General features: G+C 41.2%; 1 protein-coding gene across 6 annotated transcripts in view; it reads right to left on the bottom strand.

The window, feature by feature from the left end:
• The window catches only part of pcnx1 (pecanex 1), a 48,228-nt gene that overhangs the window by 20,701 nt on the left and 4,237 nt on the right, over window positions 1-23,290 (bottom strand). For 3 of the 6 annotated variants that reach the window (XM_056254977.1, XM_056254978.1, XM_056254979.1), the window contains exons 3-8: window positions 22,930-23,035; window positions 21,850-21,880; window positions 21,211-21,279; window positions 16,801-18,426; window positions 9,473-9,602; window positions 2,111-2,304 (exon numbers count right to left, since the gene is read on the bottom strand). In XM_056254977.1, the coding sequence (XP_056110952.1) occupies window positions 2,111-2,304; window positions 9,473-9,602; window positions 16,801-18,426; window positions 21,211-21,279; window positions 21,850-21,880; window positions 22,930-23,035 (2,156 nt within the window). The remainder of the gene's footprint in view (window positions 1-2,110; window positions 2,305-9,472; window positions 9,603-16,800; window positions 18,427-21,210; window positions 21,280-21,849; window positions 21,881-22,929; window positions 23,036-23,290) is intronic. The other 3 variants (XM_056254981.1, XM_056254982.1, XM_056254980.1) reach the window with 2 other exon arrangements.

The following is a 23,290-nucleotide window of genomic DNA, read 5'->3' as shown; positions in this document are numbered from 1 at the left end:
GCCAACAAAATGAAATCACTCCCATTATAATCAGGAAAGCAGTCTATACTGGAAATGCTCTTTTTAATTCATTTCCTGTGTAAAGGTTTTAGTTGCACAGTGGTCTTTATTTTGCCTGTCTATCTACTATGCAACAATTTAATTTGTATATTATATGTGATAATTGTTTGCTATAAAGTTTATTTGTTATACATTTAAATAACTTACCGTTCACAAGTTTGGGGTCGGTAAGCATTTTTTGATGAATAGAAAATTCAAAAGAACAGAAATCTCCTGTACCATTATAAATGTCTTTACTGTCACTTTTGATCAATTTAATGCACCCTTGCTGAATCGAACTCGGGCACCGGAGGCCCAGTTGCACTATAAGTCGGGACGCTGCACACAAGGCTATTGGCTCCGAAGTTCTTTGAGTGTTAAAATGTTCTTAAAACTAGGAGTATGACATTTCAGTTGAAAAGGGGTAGACGAGAACCACTGAAAATGCGACACAATAGCATAAGAAATTCTTAAAGGGTTAGTTCACCCAAAAATGAAAATTCTGTCAGTAATTACTCACCCTCATGTTGTTCCAACCCCTTAAGACTTTCGTTCATCTTCGGAACACAAATTAAGATATTTTTGATTAAATCTGAGAGCTGGATCACTCCTCCATAGGCTTCTTAAGGGATTGAAACTGGCCGGCCCAAAAGTTATGAAAGACATTGTTAAAATAGTCCGAGTGACTACAGTGGCTCAATCTTAAGTTTATCAAGCGACGAGAATACTTTTTGTGCGCAAAAAACAAACAAAAACAACGACTTTATTCAACTATTCATTTCCTTCTCTGTGGGCCGTGAGATTTCACGTAGTGATATTGCGCAAAGCTTCTGTGTTGTACGTCACACGTAGGCTCACTATTGGCCGACGCTGGTCATGTGTGTGATGCGTATGACGTACAACCAGGTAGCTTTGTGTAGTTTCACTACGTGAAATCTCGAGGCCAACAGAGAAGGAAAGTTCCCCCAGTTTCGATCCCTAGAAGCCTATGGAGGAGTGATCCAGCTCTCAGATTTAATCAAAATATCTTAATTTGTGTTCCGAAGATGAACGAAAGTCTTACGGGGTTGGAACAACAAGGGTGAGTAATTACTTACAGAATTTTCATTTTTGGGTGAACTAACCCTTTAATATAATATGAATTCTGAATATGAAAAATGGCAAAAAATAAAATTCTAGAGAAAATTAACACACACAAAAAACTCTTGACAGCCTGTAACAACAGTAATTTTGTTATAATTGTTTCATTTCAAGTGATCCAATCACCAGTAGACAGCACTAAATACAGGTGTTAAGGGGGTCCAGTGTTGAGACCAATAAAACGTAAGCCCATAAATACATGCACATGAGTACATGGAACGTCTTCAGTTAGATTAATACCAACGCTAATACCAGGCGTAAACAAGACAAAGAATCCTTTTTCTATCCTTCCTGATTGTATGAGCCTTTTAAGCTGATAAAAACCCACTATACAGACAAATTTTATCGTTTGTCTATTCAAAAACAAGAGATATTTATAGATATATAGATGCACTATTGATCCCGAGAGGGAAATAAGCCAGCATGTTCCCTGACCGGAAGCAAACCTTAACCACAGCAGTGAGAGCGCTGCATCAATACCTCTAGACCCCCAGGGAAGAGTTTGACTGACCAAAGAAAGTCCATGCCACGCAAACATGCATACGAAATGTGAAGTAAAGTCATGATGTTAGCCGTATAATCAGTGTGATCCCAAACATCCTAATGTTTACAAAAAATAAAATCCCACATACACATGCAGAAAAATCTGTAAACTGATAGAGATACATAAAGATTAACTCTCACAGCCAATAAAACCTGTCAATCTGACAAAAACCTGCTACAGATGCACATTGGCTGAATATTGATTCCAGAAAATGGCATGCAAATGGAATTAACAGACATGATAAGAAACAGCATGCAGATCTGACAAATAGTACTTGGTGTGACAGACAGCATGCAAGTGTGAGACACACGGGATGCAAATTTAACAGGCAGGTGTGACGGATGACAAGATGATGTGACAGACAGCAGGCAATTTTACGGTGCATACCAAAGTCATCCTGCAGACTGGTCACGCCCACAGTGGACGCCTTATCCGGACAGCCCTCCAGCTGCGCACTTCCATTCCTGACCAGCAGGGAAGCGCTAGTGCTCAATACCGTCACCTGAGACGGCGTGCGGGATGGCTGACCTCTGACCTGTGACCCTGAAGCTTGAGATACCTGACTCAGAGCCTCCTGCAGACTGGAGGAGTAGAAATATGCATGATTCGTGATGAGTAAGAGACTGCGCATGTGTGACACAAGGATGGACATTTTTTGGTCACTTTGTGCACTCGACAAAGTCAACCGAGTACTCAGGGAGAACCTGAGTTCATTGCGGTTGACGATGTTGCACACTGTTCTTTCAGTGCATCGTGTCCTCCAGTGTTGTTATTGTTAACTACTCATAGTTAACTAAAACTATTAAAGTGTTTTTTGGTGATTGAAAAAGCTGAAATAAATGTAAAAAATAAATATTCAATAAAATAAACTTAAACGTGTCAATTGTGTCAACTTCCCAAAATGAGTCAATGAATGTTTTGGAAGGTGAAAAAAGTGTTAGTCATTTGAATATGCAAGTCCCTAGAGTGAGAGTAAGTGTGTGCGTTTTTGTGTATTAAAAAGATAAGGGAGACAAAAACAGAACAAGATGCTGGAAGAAAGTGCAAGGTCACATTTATAGAGAAAAACAGGCAGATGGTAGTGAGAGACAGTAAAATGAGGGCTCTGGAGGTGTTATGGGAGCTGACAGGAAGTGTAAAATGAGAGGAGTGCTAAACGGGAAGAGAGGAGGATGAGTATTCCGATTTCACCAGCAGAAAAAGAAAGAGAGATTTTGAGGTTCGTGCGTGTGTGTGTATGCGAAAGCAGAACATTAGTACTAGGTAAAAACAGAGAGAGAGGGGAAATAGAAACCTTTGTTCACACTGCACAAAAATCCAATTTGTTTTTTTTTATCTAATTATTAGAGATGACTACAGAGAAGTCTATATTTTGAAAATGACAAAATCATATACGTTTATTTGTTGTTGATTAGTTGAACATTCACTGATGCAATATCTACATTGGCTGCCACAAAAGCCCCAGCAAAACAAGTGGCATAAGAGAGTTGCTGACTGTCATTTTGGAAAGAGATGACGGAAAATTGGAAAACTGCTGAACTCATCAGTGCGTCATAAGCATTAGAGGCATCACTGTGTTTAACCCTCTGGGGACCAGAGTGTTTTTGGGGCCCTTTGGATGTTTTGACATGCTCTGACATTTGTGCTTTTTTCAGTTGCTTATAAACATATTAATGGCACAGGTGAAATTAAACTCTATTTAGCACAAACAGGTCTACCATAATGTGTGAGCAACATGTATGTACATGTTTGTATTTTTGAGAGAATATTGTTTATGCGTGGTTATTGAAAAAACTAAAAAATAAAGTTTTTGAAATAAGGACACAAAAAACATACTAAATATGAGTCCACAAGACTTTTGACTAATGTACGTTGTTGCCTAGAGTTTTTGCTTCAAAATGATCTGAAAATCATCCTTCCTAATCATTCACATAAAACAATAGATTGTTTTAAATTGTGAAAAACATTTTTTTGTTTGCCAAGGCAATATGCGGATGGGCGGAACGGCCCAACCCCTATCATGAATAATTAAGTGGTTCTCAGACAGTGACCCTGCATAATAATGAGCCTTTCATTCAGGGGTGTCACACAAGAAAGAATGTAAGGACAATATATATATATATATATATATATATATATATATATATATATATATATATATATATATATATATATATATTGTCATTGCATTCTTTCTTGTATATATATATATAGCCTACATGTATATATATATATATATATATTTTGTCATTGCATTCTTTCTTGTATATATATATATAACCTACATGTGTATATATATATATATATATATATATATATACACACACACACACACACACAAACACACACATATATATATATATATATACAAACAATCAAAATATAAATGAAAGCCAAAAGCACATTTTTAGTCATACCTGGAAACAAATCCTGGTCAAATGCTATATGGGCCATTCTACAGAATTGGTTCAAAGTTACAGTTGGAAACATCTTGAAAAGAAAATAGTCTTTTCCCATAAATGTCTTATAAAGTATTATTTTTTAAAGTAGACCAATACAATAAAAATAAACCAGTCGCATTTCAAAGTCGCTCGCGAAATGAGCGCCAGGTGGCGCAAAGGGACATTTATCAAAACGTAAGTGGGGCTAATGTCAATTAACAACAGTTAGGATGAAATTCTACAAGTTATGGTAATTTACAAATAAGCCTACAACAAACATTTATTTTTAAACAAATATTTTTAAATATGCAACATGCACGTTTAAACAACAAACAATACAATCTGAACCAGCGCTCCTGTATTGAGACATGCAGCGCGTTTCAGTTACGATCCTGGTTCCAGTGGCCTTAATACATTCACGGCTTTTTAAAATGTCACAAAGCGTTTTGAGATGGTTTTGAATGAAATATTGAAGTTTATAATTAGGGTATTTTGGCACACCACGCCGAGTGGCTATGCATTATTCTAAAATCTGGCTTTATTCTGGCATGTTGAATTAGAGTTTGACAAACGCGGCGGCGCGTTCATTTGGATTTATTTTTCTCATAACAGCTAAAAGAACTTACTGCGTAATTGTTGGTCATACAGATAAGATATCATCTTTTAAAACTGTAAAAGGTCTACTTTTATTCATGTAGGCTAAAGTAGGCCTACACTCACACAGGCTAACGACAAAACGTTTTCTCGCTCATGTGAGAAACAAACGTTTGGGCATTTCTCAGTGAGGAAATTAATAGCCGAGCGGTAGAACTTACGGTTCATCATCAAGATGACACGGGTTCAAATCCCGATCAAACATGGTCTACTGCAAATTTTATATTTATTAATGCAGAGAGATTTGTCTAGCTCTAAAACTCTGTTACGCCATACAGTTTTTTGGTTATATTTATAAAATAAAATTACCATGCATTTCCATTTTACACTAGGAACAATAGTATCGAACACAACGACGTTGCATCTGTACCAATCGTACGAGGCTACCAATCGTAATTTCAAAAGCAGTTCTGTAAAAAAAGTAATTTTACATATATAGCCTATATATATATATTTTTTTTTATTAGGCCTATTATTATCATTATTATTTTGATTCCCTACAACCTAGAGTTTTTAAAAACATGGTTTTAAGTAAAGTGTGATTTGCCAGGGGGGACGGGGATTTCCTTCTGGTCTAAACATCCCTGCTTCTGCTGAATTATTTGAATCCCCACACCCCTCCCTCCACAGTAATCAATGCTATAGGCTACTTCACCAATAGACCATATCAAATATAAAATAGAGATATGCAACAAGCACGTTTAAACAACGACAAACAATAAAATCAAAACCAGCGTTTCAGTTGTTCATTAGTTCAAGTGGCCTTAATGCATGCACGGCTTTTCAAAATTTTACAAAGCGTGTTGAGATTATTTTGAATGAAATATTGAAGTTTATAATTAAGTGTTTTGGCAGACCACGCCGAGTGGCCCTATGCATTTTTCTAAAGTCGGGTTTTATTCGAACTTTTGCTAACGACAAAAACAGTTTATCTATCGTCTCTGTCTCCGGGAACTGCGCGTCACAAAAATGAACCGAAGCCACTTCAGCTCAGTCACTATAAGAAATCGGCTCTGTCTAAAGCCTTTAAATGTCTAAATATTCTGGCTAATAAATGTTATCTGATTATGTAATCCATATGAAAACGAGAGGTACAGAGGATGTACTCAAACATGTAGCCTGTAAGCGCTTCCCAATGAGAAAATGACAAGGGTGAAAATCTCGCTCTAATTAAATGTAGCAGGCTAAATCGCCCTGAATTAAAATGTAAAAACAGATCAAATAATGTATTTGTCGAAATGTTGCGATATTGTTTCATTTAAGTTCATAATTATTCAATACATGTTATTTAATTTAGCAGCATTACCACAAAGCACCGTGGTTCGATATTTATTTGAATAAAAAAATAAAAAATAAAAAACTTAATTCACAAATTGCATGCCTGGTTGAAAGGATCCAAAGATCCATGTAGACTTTAATATTGAGTTGAACATTTTGTTCATGAAAACAAATTAACATGCGTTTTTTTCAGATTATATTTAGTTTTGCTTGGAAAAAGCTGGCCCAAACCAGTTTTATTTCATCAATTACTGAAATAATGAAATATTTAGTAATAAACTTTTATGATAGAAATATCACTAGGCTACATGTAACTAAATCATTTAATTCCTTCATTATCAACACTGTCTAGAATAGCGATTTAAGTGTGAATTGCGACTTCTCTTTGTGTTAAGTCAGCCTCAGACTCCGATAGCCTGTGGGGGGTTGGAGGGACAGTTCAGTGCTGTATCGAGCGCGCAGGACAATAGGCATAGGTGTTAATGTTCCTCTTTCATATGGAGAGCGAGGGAGACTAAATAAACTTGTTAAAAAGAGATTCAGCGCGAGAGAGGCAAAGAAAAACGCATGTTTTAATTTAATTATGTTGCTTTGGACAATTTTCGTTTTGTAGGCCTACTGTTTTAATTGTTTAATATAGCTGTCATTTCTTTGGCAATACAAATTTAAAATGTCGCAAGAATAAGATTAGCCTAGTGTTTCTTATTTTGCATCGCAAAAGAAATAAACTCTAAACCCGATGCAACCCTGTTTTAAATTAAAAAAACTGTCCCGACACTTTATTTAAACCTTGAAATGTTCGAACTTGGTTTCAAACTTAAGTAATTTTAGTGTTCTTTTACATTACACAATAATTTAGCAGACTAAAGACGAGCTTCTTCATTTTCATTTTCTGATGCAATCGGCTGACAATCTTCCTTCATCAGTTTTTGTCGTTTGTGCAGCGGCTGCGGTTCTACAGGAATGTAGCAAATTTATGTTGTAATAATAATTAAACAAAACTCTTGACTTTAAATAAGTAAACAGTTATAAACAGTTAGCTATTTAAGCATCAAGAAGGTTAAATAAAAACGCTGTTGGCCAACATCAGTTAACAACATGTATGCTACATTGAGATTCGATCTCGAGTCGATTGAAGCTCCTCGAAGCGTGTGTTGTTGCGTTAACCACTGAGCTATCGTCTGTACGTCTGTAAATGTTTTTATTGCAATGTTTTACTTTTTCATTATTTATTCAATTTCATTTCAGTAGCCTAATTTCAGTATTGTGATTATGAATTATTTTAACTATACGTTTCACTTGTTGAATTCATCTGCTACCAGCTTTCAATCGCTCTGAATCAGTGCGGTGCGGCAGCAGATTACGCATTAGAGAGAATAAACAAACACTTTTCAGAGTCTATGATTGTAGCGCCTCTTGGCGGTAAAAGGCAGAAAATACACCCCAAATTTTACCGCCGCGGTGGAACGGCTGATGTGGGCATTGTCATGGCTTGCCTCAACATTTGCGTTTGAATAGCGCGCGTCCTCCGTGGGCGTGTCAGATTAACGCGTAATGAAGTGTAATGAGCTGGGGAAAAAAAATCTGACAGCACTCTCTTTTCGTACAGATTACATAAACTGAGAATATTTGTTTTTTATATAAATTACATCATTGAAAAGAAGAGAATTCAAGCTTCATAAAGAAAAATCTCTCGTGCCTGTATGACAAGTATTTGCAGAGTTAGAGTTAATTTTTCGGACGTGTTTCAGAATGGACTGCACTGACAGAGAGAAGGCAAAACTCGCATCATGTTTATTTTTCTTTATTTGACAAAAAGCACAAAACTTTGTTTTTATTGTGAGTATACAGAAAAATAATAGACAATTAACAAGATCGATTGATGTATAACACTTATATGTACGATCAAAATCAACAGAGTATTTTAAGTCTATTTTTCTGCTATGTGAAAAAAAAACGGCAAAACGCGCGGGCGCGTTTCTGGTCCCCAGAGGGTTAATACACACTCATGTGGATGATGTGTCTGTAACGCACACTTGCTTGATCATTCACTGTTCAATACTAAATGCCACAGAAAAAGACACTCTACTACGCATTGTGTATGACATCATACATCCTGAAAAATATATATATTTGATATCAGATCTGACCATTTATGACGCTTCTCAAACAAATATTCTGAATTGAACATTCAGACTAAACATTTCTGAAATTCTATTTCAAACAGAATTCAAATTTAGAATTCAAATCACGAACACCATCGTTCAAAAGATTGGGGTCGGTAAGCTGTTCTTGAAAGAAGTCTCTTTCAAAGATCATAAAATACAGTAAAACGTGACATTTTATTACAATTTAAAATAACTGTTTTATATTTGAAAATGTAATTTATTCCTGTGATGGTTAAGTTGAATTTTCAGCATCATTGCTCCAGTCTTCAGAGTCAGTTGATCAATTTAAAGGGATAGTTCAGCCAAAAATGATCATTTACTCAAGTATTTCCAAACCTGTATGAATTTCTTTCTTCTGCTGAACACAAAAGAAAATATTTTGAAGAATATGGGTAAAAAAAATCAGTCAATGGGGTCCATCAACTGTCTGGTTACCAACATTCTTCAAAATATCTTCTTACATTTTTTGGGTGAACTATTAAAAATCTTACTGACGCTGAACTTTTAAATGGCTGAGTGTGAATGGATGAGGTTTGGATTAAGTTTGTACAAGTAAAACCCCACATGGTTTTTGCTCTCATCATGATCCTTCAAGAGAGACAGACATGCTCCAGGCCTGACGATGAGACAAAGCACTCAAACACTCTCTCTCCATCTGAAGCCATCTATGATGGCAAGGATGGCTGTGTCTGGGGGTTATGGACAGATTTAGCAAGTGAGAGAAGGGCACAGTGACCGTTACTCTCCAGGATACAGTAGTAGAGACTTCAGAAGCAGCATGTGTATGTGCGTGTGACAGTGGGGGTGAAGTTAGACAACTTCACGTGGTTACGTGGTAACGTGGTTTATCAGAACAGGGTAACATAAATCCCCAAAAGGCCCAAAAAAATAGACACTGGGAAAAAAATAAACAGAACTCATGCAAGAACAAAAATAAGACATGAAGTGTATGGAAAAGGCAACATGCAAGAACGTTGGCTTCCGGTACCAGCACATTGGTACTCTGAGGATGGGTTAAAGGTCTGTAAAGTAGTAAGAAGAGGGAAGCAAGCAAACTCAGCATTAAATTTCATGCAGTGCCCAAGAGAAGCGTGGAAATGACAGTTAAAGTAAGTAAACGAGGAAGGAGAATAATGACGTGGACATCAGAACAGGTGATTCAAAGCTGTTGTTCTGCAACTGGCCGATCAGTCCCCGGCAAATCGTACCTGAGCGGGGATCCGATGAGAGAGGCGGGGGGTGTGGAGTTACTTCCTGCGTTGTGCCGTCTACGCACTGCTTGCCGACGAAACGTACTACGCTCTCGGCGAAATGTGACTGTGTCGTCGTTCCCTGGCGCTGCCGATAAAGAGAAAGGCAGGAGGAAGTCCATCAATAGGGTATTCACCAAAAATAAGCTTTCATTGAACTAGCAGCATGCAATGCTGCATACAAGCACAAGCTGCACTCTTGGAGGACAAGTGTAGACATAAGCATCATCAAACACACCAATGCAAATATAAAGAGCCTGATGCTTACCCATGTCATATTTAATGCAAAACAAATGGAGTTAGCCCTAAGGAGTTTATTTATAAAATAGTATGTGACATATATATTTTATTTCTTTGACGGGGCAGTGTACATTTTGTGTGTGTGTGTGTGTGTGTGTGTATGTGTGTGTGTATGTGTATATATATCAGAGGTATTTAAAAATAAGGAGGCAAAGTCCTCACAATTTTTTATATACTGTAGCCCTAGCCTATATCAAATGTAAATGTATGTCTGTTACACTTTATTTTCCTGTTTAAATAAACATTACACAAAAAAGAGAGACCGAATACAATTCTATTTGATATTTTTGGCAATAACTATGTAAATTTCAATTTATTAAAACCAAGTATTAATTTCATGAAGTTAGTGTCTTTACGCATTTTAACATTTATTCCAATAATAACTAAAGGCAGTAACAATTTAAACAATGTATATTATTTGTGAACTAATGTTCAGCTGTTCTTTTAATTTTTATTTTCAGGATTCATCAAGCTTGTACACACTGGTCACAGACACAAAGATGTACCTTTAATTTCACCAAAAGCTGATTGCTCACTAAAATCCCCCATAGTCATCATGTTTTCAGCCCATTTCAAGTTTGATTTTGACGCGGTGAAATGGCCGAGTTGTTTACTTACTTTTTAATTAATCTTCCCATTAACAGCCTCATTATCTTCATTCAGGCAGATGAGAACGCGCACAAAAGGTGGGATTTATCACACGAACCAATCATATCCAATCATAGCGCGATGGAGGATATTTGCCTCCTCTCATGTGACTTTCCCCCATTCATTCTCGATTTACCCACCACCCATATATATATATATATATATATATATATATATATATATATATATATACACACACACAATGTACACTGCCCGGCCAAAAAAAATAATTTTCACACATGAATTGGCACCTTAAATTCATGTGCTGGAGGAGACTTAACAGAGTGATTGACTCTTGCAGTGTCAATACAAGGTCTTGATTAAAAATCTATGCACCTCTTGATGGAAATAAATGCTGTGATGTTTTCAAAGTTTTGCCGAACTTGCAGTCAAAAAAGGCAATATTGGAAGAAACATCTTTAGAAACCGGAATACAAATGTGATTATAAGAAGAATAATTAAAATTCAAGGTAATGTGTTTGCAACCAAACTACCAGTGAAAAACAACTAAAACTGCTTCGTCATTTTTCTGCATTCAGATGGTTAATCACATTGCCTTTGTAACATTATAAACCATCTTTGCGAGCAGTTCTTCTAAACATGGACTTAAATTGCAGCACTCCCACTGCTGATGAACTTTGACCTGATCTGATGATTCATCACTGAAAGAAAAACTTTATTACTACAATAAAACAGTCTAAACAATCTCACGCAGGATCAGAAGGGCTATAAACAGAGGCAGAATGGTTTTCTCTAGAACAATACTTTTTCTATGTTCAGACCAGCTAATTTGTGAGTAATAAGGCTACAGAGAAGACAACAGAAGCATGACCAAGAAGAACATTAGACAATGTTCCATCAACCATGATCCAGTTACTGTTACAAATAAACAAAGCGCATCAGAAACACACAGCTAAAATTTCAAATCGGCAAAGCACTAGTGCAAACACAGGAGAAAAGATATCATATACACAACACAGACATCTAAACATCGCACACACCTCAATATATTACACTTGTACTTCCAAACACGAAAACACAGCATCTGATCACAAGTGGTCAGCAGTAGATAAAGGTGTAAACAGGGGCCATTACGTTTTAGAATCACTGAATCACCATTGATATCGCAATTCATTCTCACACAAGCAAAAGGTGCACAACGACTGAATGGTCACTGTAGACCAGAGGAGAGAATAAACCCTGCAGATCTCCCAGATATAGATTCAACAGGCTGTCAGAGTAACACATCAGTAATTCTGCAGGGGTTTGTGGGTCACAGCTGCACTGGCAAAACACACTGCATTAGCATCTACTAGCTTCTGGGCAAAATTTGTTATCTGATTGGCTACATTCTGCTGAAAAACATCCATCTGAGCTCTAACCTGCTGCAGACCTCAGATGTTTAGCACTTCAGAGTCAGACTGATCTCAGAATCACTACTTAAAGAAACAGTTCGCACAAAAATGAAAATTCATCATTTACTCATTTACCCTCATTTCGTTCCAAACTTGTATGATTTCTTTGCATCAAACAACACAAAAGGAAATGTTAGGCAGAATATTCACGCTGTTTTTTTCCAGACAATGAAAGTGAATGGTGACCAGAAGATTTCAAGACAAATAGCTTTGTGTGAAGAACAAACAAACATTTGTCGTTGTTTACTAAAAATTTCATTTATTTTAGTTGAAAACATGCATTTTCAAATTTGGAACATCACAATCAGTTAAAAAACTATTGACCCTCTACATTATTGATGTCAAATCTGCAATGCCACACCGTTCTATTTTAATGCGCTGTTTTCATTGAAGCACACATACACATACATCACTCACACACAGAGATTGGAGTTCGTGCTGCGCACACACAGAAACAGGAGCACAGAAACGTATAAATGTTGTCCCGTGACTTTTAGTAATAAAATAGCTTTGCTAGTGGATCGCTACATTATATTTCCCAGCAACAAGGGGGTCCATCCATCCATCCATCTTCTTCCGCTTATCCGGGGCCGGGTCGCGGAGGTAGCAGTCTAAGCAGAGATGCCCAGACTTCCCTCTCCCTAGACACTTCCTCCAGCTCTTCCGGGGGGACACCGAGGCGTTCCCAGGCCAGCCGGGAGACATAGTCCCTCCAGCGTGTCCTAGGTCTTCCCCGGGGTCTCCTCCCAGTGGGACGTGCCCAGAACACCTTCCCGGGAAGGCGTCCAGGAGGCATCCGGAACAGATGCCCGAGCCACCTCAGCTGACCCCTCTCGATGTGGAGGAGCGGCGGCTCTATACTGAGCTCCTCCCGAGTGACCGAGCTTCTCACCCTATCTCTAATGGTGTGTTCACACCGAACGCGAATTTAATTATTTGCGTGAGTAGATTACATACAAAGTCAATGCAAAGGCGCGAATAGACGCATCATTCGCGCCGGGCGTTGCGAATGACGCGAATTGGGCGACGCGTTTGCCGCGAATGTCTTCCGCGCAAGTTGAAAATTTTGAACTCGAGCGAATGTTCAAGCGTCTAACTAAACGCGATAGACGCGTATTTGACGCTCTATTCGCGTTCGGTGTGAACACACCATAAGGAATCGCCCAGCCACCCTGCGGAGAAAGCTCATTTCGCCCGCCTGTATCCGGGATCTTGTCCTTTCGGTCATGACCCAAAGCTCATGACCATAGGTGAGAGTAGGAACGTAGATTGACCGGTAAATCGAGAGCTTCGCCTTGCGGCTCAGCTCCTTCTTCACCACGACAGACCGGTACATCGACTGCATTACTGCAGAAGCTGCACCGATCCGTCTGTCAATCTCCCGTTCCATCCTTCCCTCACTCGTGAACAAAACCCCAAGATACTTCAACTCCTCCACTTGAGGCAGGAACTCTCCACCAACCTGAAGTGTGTAAGCCACCCTTTTCCGACTGAGGACCATGGCCTCGGATTTGGAGGTGCTGATTCTCATCCCAGCCGCTTTACACTCGGCTGCAAACCGTCCCAGTGCATGCAAAAGGTCCTGGTCTGAAGGGGCCAACACGACAACATCATCCGCAAAGAGCAGAGACGATATTGTGTCGTCCCCAAACCTGACACCCTCCGGCCCCTGGCTGCGCCTAGAAATTCTGTCCATAAAAATTATGAAAAGAACCGGTGACAAAGAGCAACCCTGCCGGAGTCCAACATGCACCGGGAAGAAGTCTGACTTACTGCCGGCAATGCGAACCAAGCTCCTGCTTCGGTCGTACAGGGACCGGACAGCCCTCACCAAAGGACCCCGGACCCCATACTCCCGGAGCACCCTCCACAGGCCGCCACGAGGGACACAGTCGAATGCCTTCTCCAAATCCACAAAGCACATGTGGATTGGTTGGGCAAACTCCCATGAACCCTCCAGCACCCTGTAGAGGATATAGAGCTGGTCCAGTGTTCCACGGCCTGGACGAAAACCACACTGTTCCTCCTGAATCCGAGATTCCAATATTGGCCGTATTCTCCTCTCAAGTACCCTGGCATAGACTTTCCCAGGGAGGCTGAGAAGTGTGATCCCCCTGTAGTTGGAAGTTGGAACACACCCTCCGGTCCCCTTTCTTAAAAAGAGGGACCACCACCCCGGTCTGCCATCCCAGAGGCACTGTCCCCGACCGCCATGCGATGCTGCAGAGGCCTGTCAGCCAAGACAGCCCCACAACATCCAGAGACTTGAGGTACTCAGGGCGGATCTCATTCACCCCCGGGCCTTGCCACCGAGGAGTTTCTTGACTACCTCGTGACTTCAGCTAGGGTGACGGACGAGTCCACCTCTGAGCCCTCAGCCTCTGCTTCCTCAATGGAAGACGTGACGGCGGGATTGAGGAGATCCTCGAAGTATTCCTTCCACCGTCCAACGTCATCCCCCGTTGAGGTCAACAGCTGCCCACCTCCACTGTAAACAGCGTTGGTAGGGCCCTGCTTCCCTCTCCTGAGGCGCCGGACAGTTGTCCACTGTGACTCAATATCTCCAGCCTCCCTCGGGATTCGGTCCAGGCTCTGTCGGAGGTGGGAGTTGAAGACAGGAGACTCGGCCAAACGTTCCCAGCAGACCCTTACAGTACGCTTGGGTCTGCCGAGTCTGTCCAGCTTCCTCCCCCGCCATCGGATCCAACTCACCACCAGGTGGTGATCAGTTGACAGCTCCGCCCCTCTCTTCACCCGAGTGTCCAAGACATACGGCCGCAGGTCAGATGAAACGACCACAAAGTCGATCATCGACCTACGACCTAGGGTGTCCTAGTGCCACGTGCATGCATGCTTGAACATGGTGTTCGTTATGGACAAACTGTAACTAGCACAGAAGTCCAATAACAGAACACCGCTCGGGTTCAGGTCAGGGGGGCCATTCCTCCCAATCACGCCCCTCCAGGTGTCACTGTTGTTGCCCACGTGGGCTTTCCAGCACCCCTCCCAGAGACCTCAAGAAGGCCGGGTACTCTGCACTGCCGTTTGGCCCGTAAGGACACACGACAGTGAGAGACCTATCCCCGACCTGTAGGCGCAGGGAAACGACCCTCTCGTTCACCGGGGTAAACTCCAAAACATGGCGGCTGAGCTGGGGGGCTATAGGCAAACCCACACCAGCCCGCCGCCTCTCACCATGGGCAACTCCAGAGTGGTGAAGAGTCCATCCTCTCTCAAGGAATGTGGTTACAGAGCCGAAGCCGTGCGTAGAGGTGATCCCGACTATCTCTAGTCGGAACCTCTTAACCTCACGCACAATCTCAGGCTCCTTCCCCGCCAGCGAGGTGACGTTCCACGTCCCTAGAGCTAGTTTTCATATCCAGGGATCGGGTTGTCGAGGCCCCCGCCTTTGACTGCCGCCCGATCCTCTCAGCACCGGCTTCTTACGGTTCATCCTGTAGGTGGTGAGCCCACGGGAAGGCGGCCCCACGTCGCTCCTTCGGGCTGAGCCCGGCCAGACCCCGTGGGGGGAGGCCCGGCCACCAGGCGCTTGCATACGAGCCCCAACCCCGGGCCTGGCTCCAGGGTGGGGCCCCGGCTGCGCCATACCGGGCGACGTCACGGTCCTCGATTTTATTGTACTCATAAGGGTTTTTTGAACCGCTCTTAGTCTGACCCGTCGCCTAGGACCTGTTTGCCTTGGGAGATCCTACCAGGGGCATATAGCCCCGGACAACATAGCTCCTAGGGTCGTTCGGGTACTCAAACCCCTCCACCACGTTAAGGTAGCAGTTCAAGGAGAGGCAACAAGGGGGTTACATTGCTATTTTGAAGTAATTAAACTGACAGCTTTGTTGTTAATAGAGACGCTGAACAGACACAGGTACGCATATCTGATTTCATCTCATCTCTCTCTCTCTCTCTCTCTCTCTCTCTCTCTATCTAATTAATTAAATTAAATACAATTCATTCATTCAAATAAATGTAATCTTACCACACTACTTTATTTCTGCATCTGATTCAAGGTGGATAGAATGATAGATCTAACAAGCCTTAACTGACGAAAATAACTGTCCATTTTACTCTTCCGTTCAAATATTGAGCTGTAAACAAGTTGTCAATGCTGGGAAATTGCAATGGTATAAGCGGGATAATCCACGGCGAGTGCATTAAACGATTTTAATGCACTTCGCAGAGGCAGAGGTTCTTTGCCTCCACGTTGTGCATTAAAAAATGTAATGCACAGCTAGCAGTAGATTATCCCTTACATATGCAAACATAAATTAGATTTGAAAGTAAATAACTTAAAGTTGGCATGAAATGAAAGTTCACACTATTTACTAAATGCACCTTTTTGATCTTACTGTGGACGATGAATTTTTTACCTTGTAATTTTTTTTTTTTTTTTACTTGATCTATTCAGTAATAGGACCGACTTTCTCTGGTGATGTATGCCGAACTTCTCCAATCGTTCAGTCCCCTTAAACTCCGCCCCTTTCTTACAATCAACTGCAAGCTCGCATTCAGATCATCCTCCATCCAATTAACAACCACTAATAGAACAAACAAAGCCACCTATTTTTTTATTTTTCAATAATCTGTTTCACTTGGATGTACGTCATAATATGAAAGAAAAGATCTGTCACTACTTCTGCTACATTGCGTTCCAGACACAAAGCTTATGGCCCATATGGCTTGGGTTTATTATATTGCTTTTTACCATTTTTGGACCTTGATAGCCCCAGGTCAGTATTCACTTTCATTATATGGAAAAGAGCAGTGTGGAAATCCTGGTAAACTTCTCATTTTGCAGTTCATGGAAGAAAGTCATGAGGATTTGGAACAACATGACGGTGAGTAAATGATGACAGAATTTTCATTTTTAGTAAGTGCATGTGCAATATCACATTACTGTGTGCTCACCCCGTGATCCTGTTGTTGCGTCTTGTGTGTGACTGAGGGAGATGGGGCAGGGCAGGCTGTTTCTTGAACGGGTCACTGACTCAAGCTGAGAGGCCCTTCCCAGCAGGGATGCCGCATCCAACACCTCCCCCTCTTTTGCCTCCAGGTCCGACTTGGAAGTGGTAAGGGGTCTAGAACTTGCTGGTGCCCCCAAATGATGGGGGTCATTAAGGCAAGCAGTAGTGCTGCTGTCCAGGCTCAAGACCCGAGCATGAGTTTTGGCGCTGCCTGTACTCGGTGTGCGTCGCGTAGCTCTGCGTTTGCCCTTCTCCTTGTCCTTTATTCGTTCCTTTTCCTTATCTCTCTGACTGTGAGTTTGCACACCGTGCATTTTGGCCAGTAGCGAGGGTCCGCGGCGATCCTCGGGAGAGGGGCAGGAGTGGGGTGTGCTGGATGAGGAGTCTGTGCTGAGCTGGTGGGTGGAGTGTAGGCTGGAGGCACAACTAAGTTCGCTCTGATCACTGGAGTCTTCCTCTCCTTTCATGAACACTGCCGACCGAGGCTTTGCCATGCCACGTCCACAAATGTATTCCCGGTGCCTGCTGGCGTCAAAACTACTTGCACGCTGCTTACCGCTCCGTCGCCGACCACTCCGGGTGGCGGCAGACGAGGAGGCAGCCCGGTGAACAAGATTGGCTGTTTTGGATCGCACTTTGTCTGGTTCCCCCTCCTGGTGCTGGTGGGAAAGACCAGCAGAGACATCTACGCTAGTCCTTGACACCATCTCCACAGTCCCCTCCCCCTGTTGACCCTCTGAGTTTGCAGGTTTGGGAGTATCACCGGTGGGCAATTTGGTGGCAAGTTCGTTGGCATGGGGGTTTTTATTAGCCTCCCCCGAGGCAACATTAGAGTTACGCGGGTCGGCAAGTCCCGCATTTACCTTCTCATCCCCAGACAGCGATAGCAGGCTTTCTACGTGCGTGGAGCTGGTCTGCTCACTGTGCAGGCTGCTCAGTGTGCTGTTGGTATCCCGGTCTGTGCCACTGCAGTAGCTCTCAGTGGAGCCGCTGCTACGTGTGCTTAAACTCCGCAAACTTTCGGCACTGCGTCCACCTGTTCTTTCCCGACCCCCCTGAACACCCTCTGACTGGTACAGCCCAGATCCCCCTTCCCCAGCACACTCTCCTTCCCCTGCCTCTCGGGAGACAGACCGTGATATCCTGCGGCACTCCTTCGGATGATATCTGTGGAATTCGGTTACTGAAGTGCTGGGAGTTCCAGAGTCTGGCTGCTCGGAGCTCTCCGTCGCCCTCTGTGACCTGGAGGCCTCCATTTCACAGACAGGATCCAGTCCTCCCCGGCGGGGTGGAGGGTACAGGCTGAACTCGGGCAGAGAAGGATCTGGAAAAGCAGATCCTGCAGAACTTGAGGTGCGAGGCAATCCGCGAGGTCGAGATGACTCTTTGCGGAATGACTGTGAGTGGGTGGAAAGATGGGCAGTAATTTCTGTGTCACAAGAGGACAGAGACTGACTGAAAGGGTGGGGGGTGGAGCCATAAAGGTCCTGAGCCAATGAGGTTGAAGGCTGCATGGAGGCAAAAGAGTCATTGGAGACAAGGCAGAACATCTTTGGATCCGACATCAAATCTAGAGGGAAAAAGAAATATTACAGAGTGTGTGAAAATTATTTACACAGACTTGGGAGTCAAAACTTACCCTATTTTTAATGGACAATCCTGGTCTTACTGCGAACGATTTATCAGTGCATGCTATGTTATCAAAATGCAATGACTTGCTTGCTTAGCAGTTGTTACATTTATGCTAAATATTGCAGTTTGGACGCTTTTATTGTGAATAGATGTCTGGGATAACAAACGTTTATTAAATTTACACGGTATCTGTACACTCGCTACATATACAACCCAAAGTGAAGGTGTTGTAGTGCTGCTGCAATGTTTATGCACCGTTAGGCAGTGCGGGCCATATAACAAAGTTAATAAATAGCCAAATAGCCACTTTTCAATCATTAAATCAATGATGAACCAGTATTGTAGTCCAAAATTTAAAAACAAGCCCTGAGACCCTCCATTTTGTTTAAAAGCTAAAGGAAATCAGGGTCAAGTCAAAATGTAAATATCGACATCCCTAATAAACACACTGTTTCCTGAGTGCTGATGCAGTGTTAATAACTGATACAGTCATTAAACTCATTTATTACTCCATTCTGCACACTATCCAAAAACCACAGTCCATAAGGTCTTTTGCTTATGTGCTTTAGAAAGTCTGAGCCCAGTGTGCAGTGCTGATGTTAACTTTCTGTGTCATCTCATTATTCACAAAAAGCTTTTGTACTCATCACAAACTTTTGGTTTTCGAGAGACACAGACAACCAGGTTTTTTATTACAGGTTTTCAACTTTCACGAAACACTTTAAAGTTGAATAAAACCGCAGTCAATAAAAAGAACAGCCTAACCAACCAATTCTCCCTTCTGCTGAAGACATAAACACGCTTCATTGCATGTGTGACTAAAATAAAAATAAAATGCAGAATAAAATAAAATGCACATTATCATTGCCATTAGAGTGTAAACAGAAAAACTGATTTCTGATGGTGATATCGTTAAAGTCTATCCGTTCATAAGCACCGTTATGATATACAGGTCCTTCTCAAAAAATTAGCATATTGTGATAAAGTTCATTATTTTCCATAATGTAATGATAAAAAATAAACTTTCATATATTTTAGATTCATTGCACACCAACTGAAATATTTCAGGTCTTTTATTGTTTTAATACTGATGATTTTGGCATACAGCTCATGAAAACCCAAAATTCCTATCTCAAAAAATTAGCATATTTCATCCGACCAATAAAAGAAGTGTTTTTAATACAAAAAAAAAAGTCAACCTTCAAATAATTATGTTCAGTTATGCACTCAATAATCTATACTTGGTCGGGAATCCTTTTGCAGAAATGACTGCTTCAATGCGGCGTGGCATGGAGGCAATCAGCCTGTGGCACTGCTGAGGTGTTATGGAGGCCCAGGATGCTTCGATAGCGGCCTTAAGCTCATCCAGAGTGTTGGGTCTTGCGTCTCTCAACTTTCTCTTCACAATATCCCACAGATTCTCTATGGGGTTCAGGTCAGGAGAGTTGGCAGGCCAATTGAGCACAGTAATACCATGGTCAGTAAACCATTTACCAGTGGTTTTGGCACTGTGAGCAGGTGCCAGGTCGTGCTGAAAAATGAAATCTTCATCTCCACAAAGCTTTTCAGCAGATGGAAGCATGACGTGCTCCAAAATCTCCTGATAGCTAGCTGCATTGACCCTGCCCTTGATAAAACACAGTGCACCAACACCAGCAGCTGACATGGCACCCCAGACCATCACTGACTGTGGGTACTTGACACTGGACTTCAGGGATTTTGGCATTTCCTTCTCCCCAGTCTTCCTCCAGACTCTGGCACCTTGGTTTCCGAATGACATGCAAAACTGAGCAACAGTCCAGTGCTGCTTCTCTGTAGCCCAGGTCAGGCACTTCTGCCGCTGTTTCTGGTTCAAAAGTGGCTTGACCTGGGGAATGCGGCACCTGTAGCCCATTTCCTGCACACGCCTGTGCACGGTGGCTCTGGATGTTTCTGCTCCAGACTCAGTCCACTGCTTCCGCAGGTCCCCCAAGGTCTGGAATCGGTCCTTCTCCACAATCTTCCTCAGGGTCCGGTCACCTCTTCTCGTTGTGCAGCGTTTTTTGCCACACTTTTTCCTTCCCACAGACTTCCCACTGAGGTGCCTTGATACAGCACTCTGGGAACAACCCATTTGTTCAGAAATTTCTTTCTGTCTTACCCTCTTGCTTGAGGGTGTCAATGATGGCCTTCTGGACAGCAGTCAGGTCAGCAGTCTTACCCATGATTGCGGTTTTGAGTAATGAAACAGGCTGGGAGTTTTTAAAAGCCTCAGGAATCTTTTGCAGGTGTTTAGAGTTAATTAGTTGATTCAGATGATTAGGTTAATAGCTTGTTTAGAGACCCTTTTCATGATATGCTAATTTTTTGAGACAGGAATTTTGGGTTTTCATGAGCTGTATGCCAAAATCATCAGTATTAAAACAATAAAAGACCTGAAATATTTCAGTTGGTGTGCAATGAATCTAAAATATATGAAAGTTTAATTTTTATCATTACATTATGGAAAATAATGAACTTTATCACAATATGCTAATTTTTTGAGAAGGACCTGTACATCAGTATCTGTCTGGATGTTCCATGGAAAAAACAACTTCATACAGATTTGGACTGACATGGTGAGTAAATAATGACAGAATTCTTGAACTATTTCTTAAAGTGAGATCAATAGTGAACTTTTAGAGTTTCTAAAGACTAATTTGCATTGCATTATACTATAGCTGATGTTAATTAAGATTCACACCTTGGTCATGACTGCAACTCTGAGCCAAACTCAAACTAATACCATCGGGAGCCTTTCCAACACCTGCCCCTGCAATCAGACAGAGAGAGACAGAGAAGGTCAAGATTTATAACTTATTCATTAACTTAACGTATCCGCCCTCTCTCTGTGTCTCTCTCTCTCTCCTCTCTTCCTCCTTCTCTCTCACCTTTGCAGCTTTATTCAAACACATCCCTGACGTGGCCCGCAGTACTGCAGGTCTTCTGACATATCACTGCTGTCTGCAGAAAAACTCTTCTCTCTGATCCTGAACAATTCTATTTATAGCTATAGTAAACCTGGTTCACACTACTGTCCTCTGAGTTTTTAACAACTCAAAAAAGTCATACAACTTCTAATGAACACTTGAGAACACCCTGTAATGTTCCTGCTGCTGTCAGTTGGGCTTCCTTGGTCATTCTGGAGGTGTGTGACTGATATTAGGCAAGCAGGTTGCACCAGGTTTTTATGATAAGGTGAATTTCATTTATATATATGTTCCACAAAACAAAGAAAGTCAAACAGGTTTAAATGAAGGCGAGTTTAAGAAAAAATGACATTTTGGGTTGCATTTTTTTTAACTAGATACTAATACTGTAAGAGATTAAAAAAAGGTCTCACGTTTGGTTGTGACTGAGCCTCCATGGGTTATCTGTTGGGAGTGAGAGAGATAAAACAAGCTCTGGTGAGTCATTTACATGAGATCATGATGTCTGTAACTTCCTATCACTGTTACTAATTTAGCAGACATGCACAAAAACATCACAGTCATTTAATCACAACATAACCAATTAGACTTTGTTTCTACTCTATGACTCCACGATTCAACCAACAGATTCTGACCGAACACACACACAGACAGAGAGTCTGGGACAAGCAGTGCTATAAGCCAGAACATAACACCCCTGAGCTTTCACCAATTATACAGCAGCGACAGATTCTGACTGAAGGGTTGCCCTCAAACAGACACAGACTCTAAACCAGGACAACTTCATTTAGCAAAAACTAATAATCGCCTATTTTACCACAAAAGTACTGCAGTATATGCAGAAAGGTAAATAATACAAGGAATTTGTAATATTGAATTTTGTAAACATTTACAATATTTACAAATATATATATATATATATATTATAAATATAATGTATATGAATATAATTAAAAATATAAAAACAGATATCTTTATATTTTATTTTATTATTTTATTTAAAAATAACAATAAATATTATTTATATTTTTACATAAGAATATACATTGTTTGTATTCATTGTTAAAATTATATTACATTTATTATGTTTCAATATACATATTAAAGTATATTATAAATGTTCTCCATGGAAATTGTTTATGTTCTGGAATATAATATTAAAACATTTAAGGTAACTATCGCAGAGGTGTTCATTCTTATTCATAACCACAAAGCAATTATTTCAGACTCATCTTTAACTTATTTTGAAGCAAAGAGTTTTATGTTTACATTACAATTCATGGTAACATCTGTAGTCCTCAGCTGTTAGTAAAAGTGCCCTCCAAAAACATTCTTGGCTGTGGTGGTACTAACAATGTGTAGTGGTAATGAATCTTTGAATCTTAAAAATACAAACAAAAGAAATGCAGGCAAAAAAAGCAAAGCCTCCTTCTGGATCCCATTTCTATGGAACTTTGTGTCCGCCACGGAATAAAAAAGACAGACAGACAAACCTGATGGCTGGAGTCCATTCCTACGTAAGAGTTCCGTGAACTGCAGTCGACCGGTGGCGTCTCCTCCCGTGCAAAATCGGACATCTCTATTCCACCCCCTGGATCCCTGCACACACACACACACACACACACACACACACACACACACACACACACACACACACACACACACACACACACACACAAAGGTTAGTTACCTAGCAACACACTAACAGGAACAGCCCGAGGGTTTGAGAGTTAACGATGTCATTTATGATCAAACTTGCACAGCAGCTCAGGCACCAGCAGAGAGGAGATCATTTCTAGAATCTATCTAATGTCTGCCACCCATTAGGAAGAGATCACCCTCCCTCTCTTCACT

This window comes from Rhinichthys klamathensis, unplaced genomic scaffold (genome assembly GCF_029890125.1).
Source record: "Rhinichthys klamathensis goyatoka isolate OS25496 unplaced genomic scaffold, OSU_Roscu_1.1 h1tg000115l_1, whole genome shotgun sequence".
NCBI classification, from domain to species: Eukaryota; Metazoa; Chordata; class Actinopteri; order Cypriniformes; family Leuciscidae; genus Rhinichthys; species Rhinichthys klamathensis.
The sequence above is the reverse complement of the archived record's forward strand: the minus strand, read 5'-3'. Positions and strand labels throughout refer to the sequence as shown.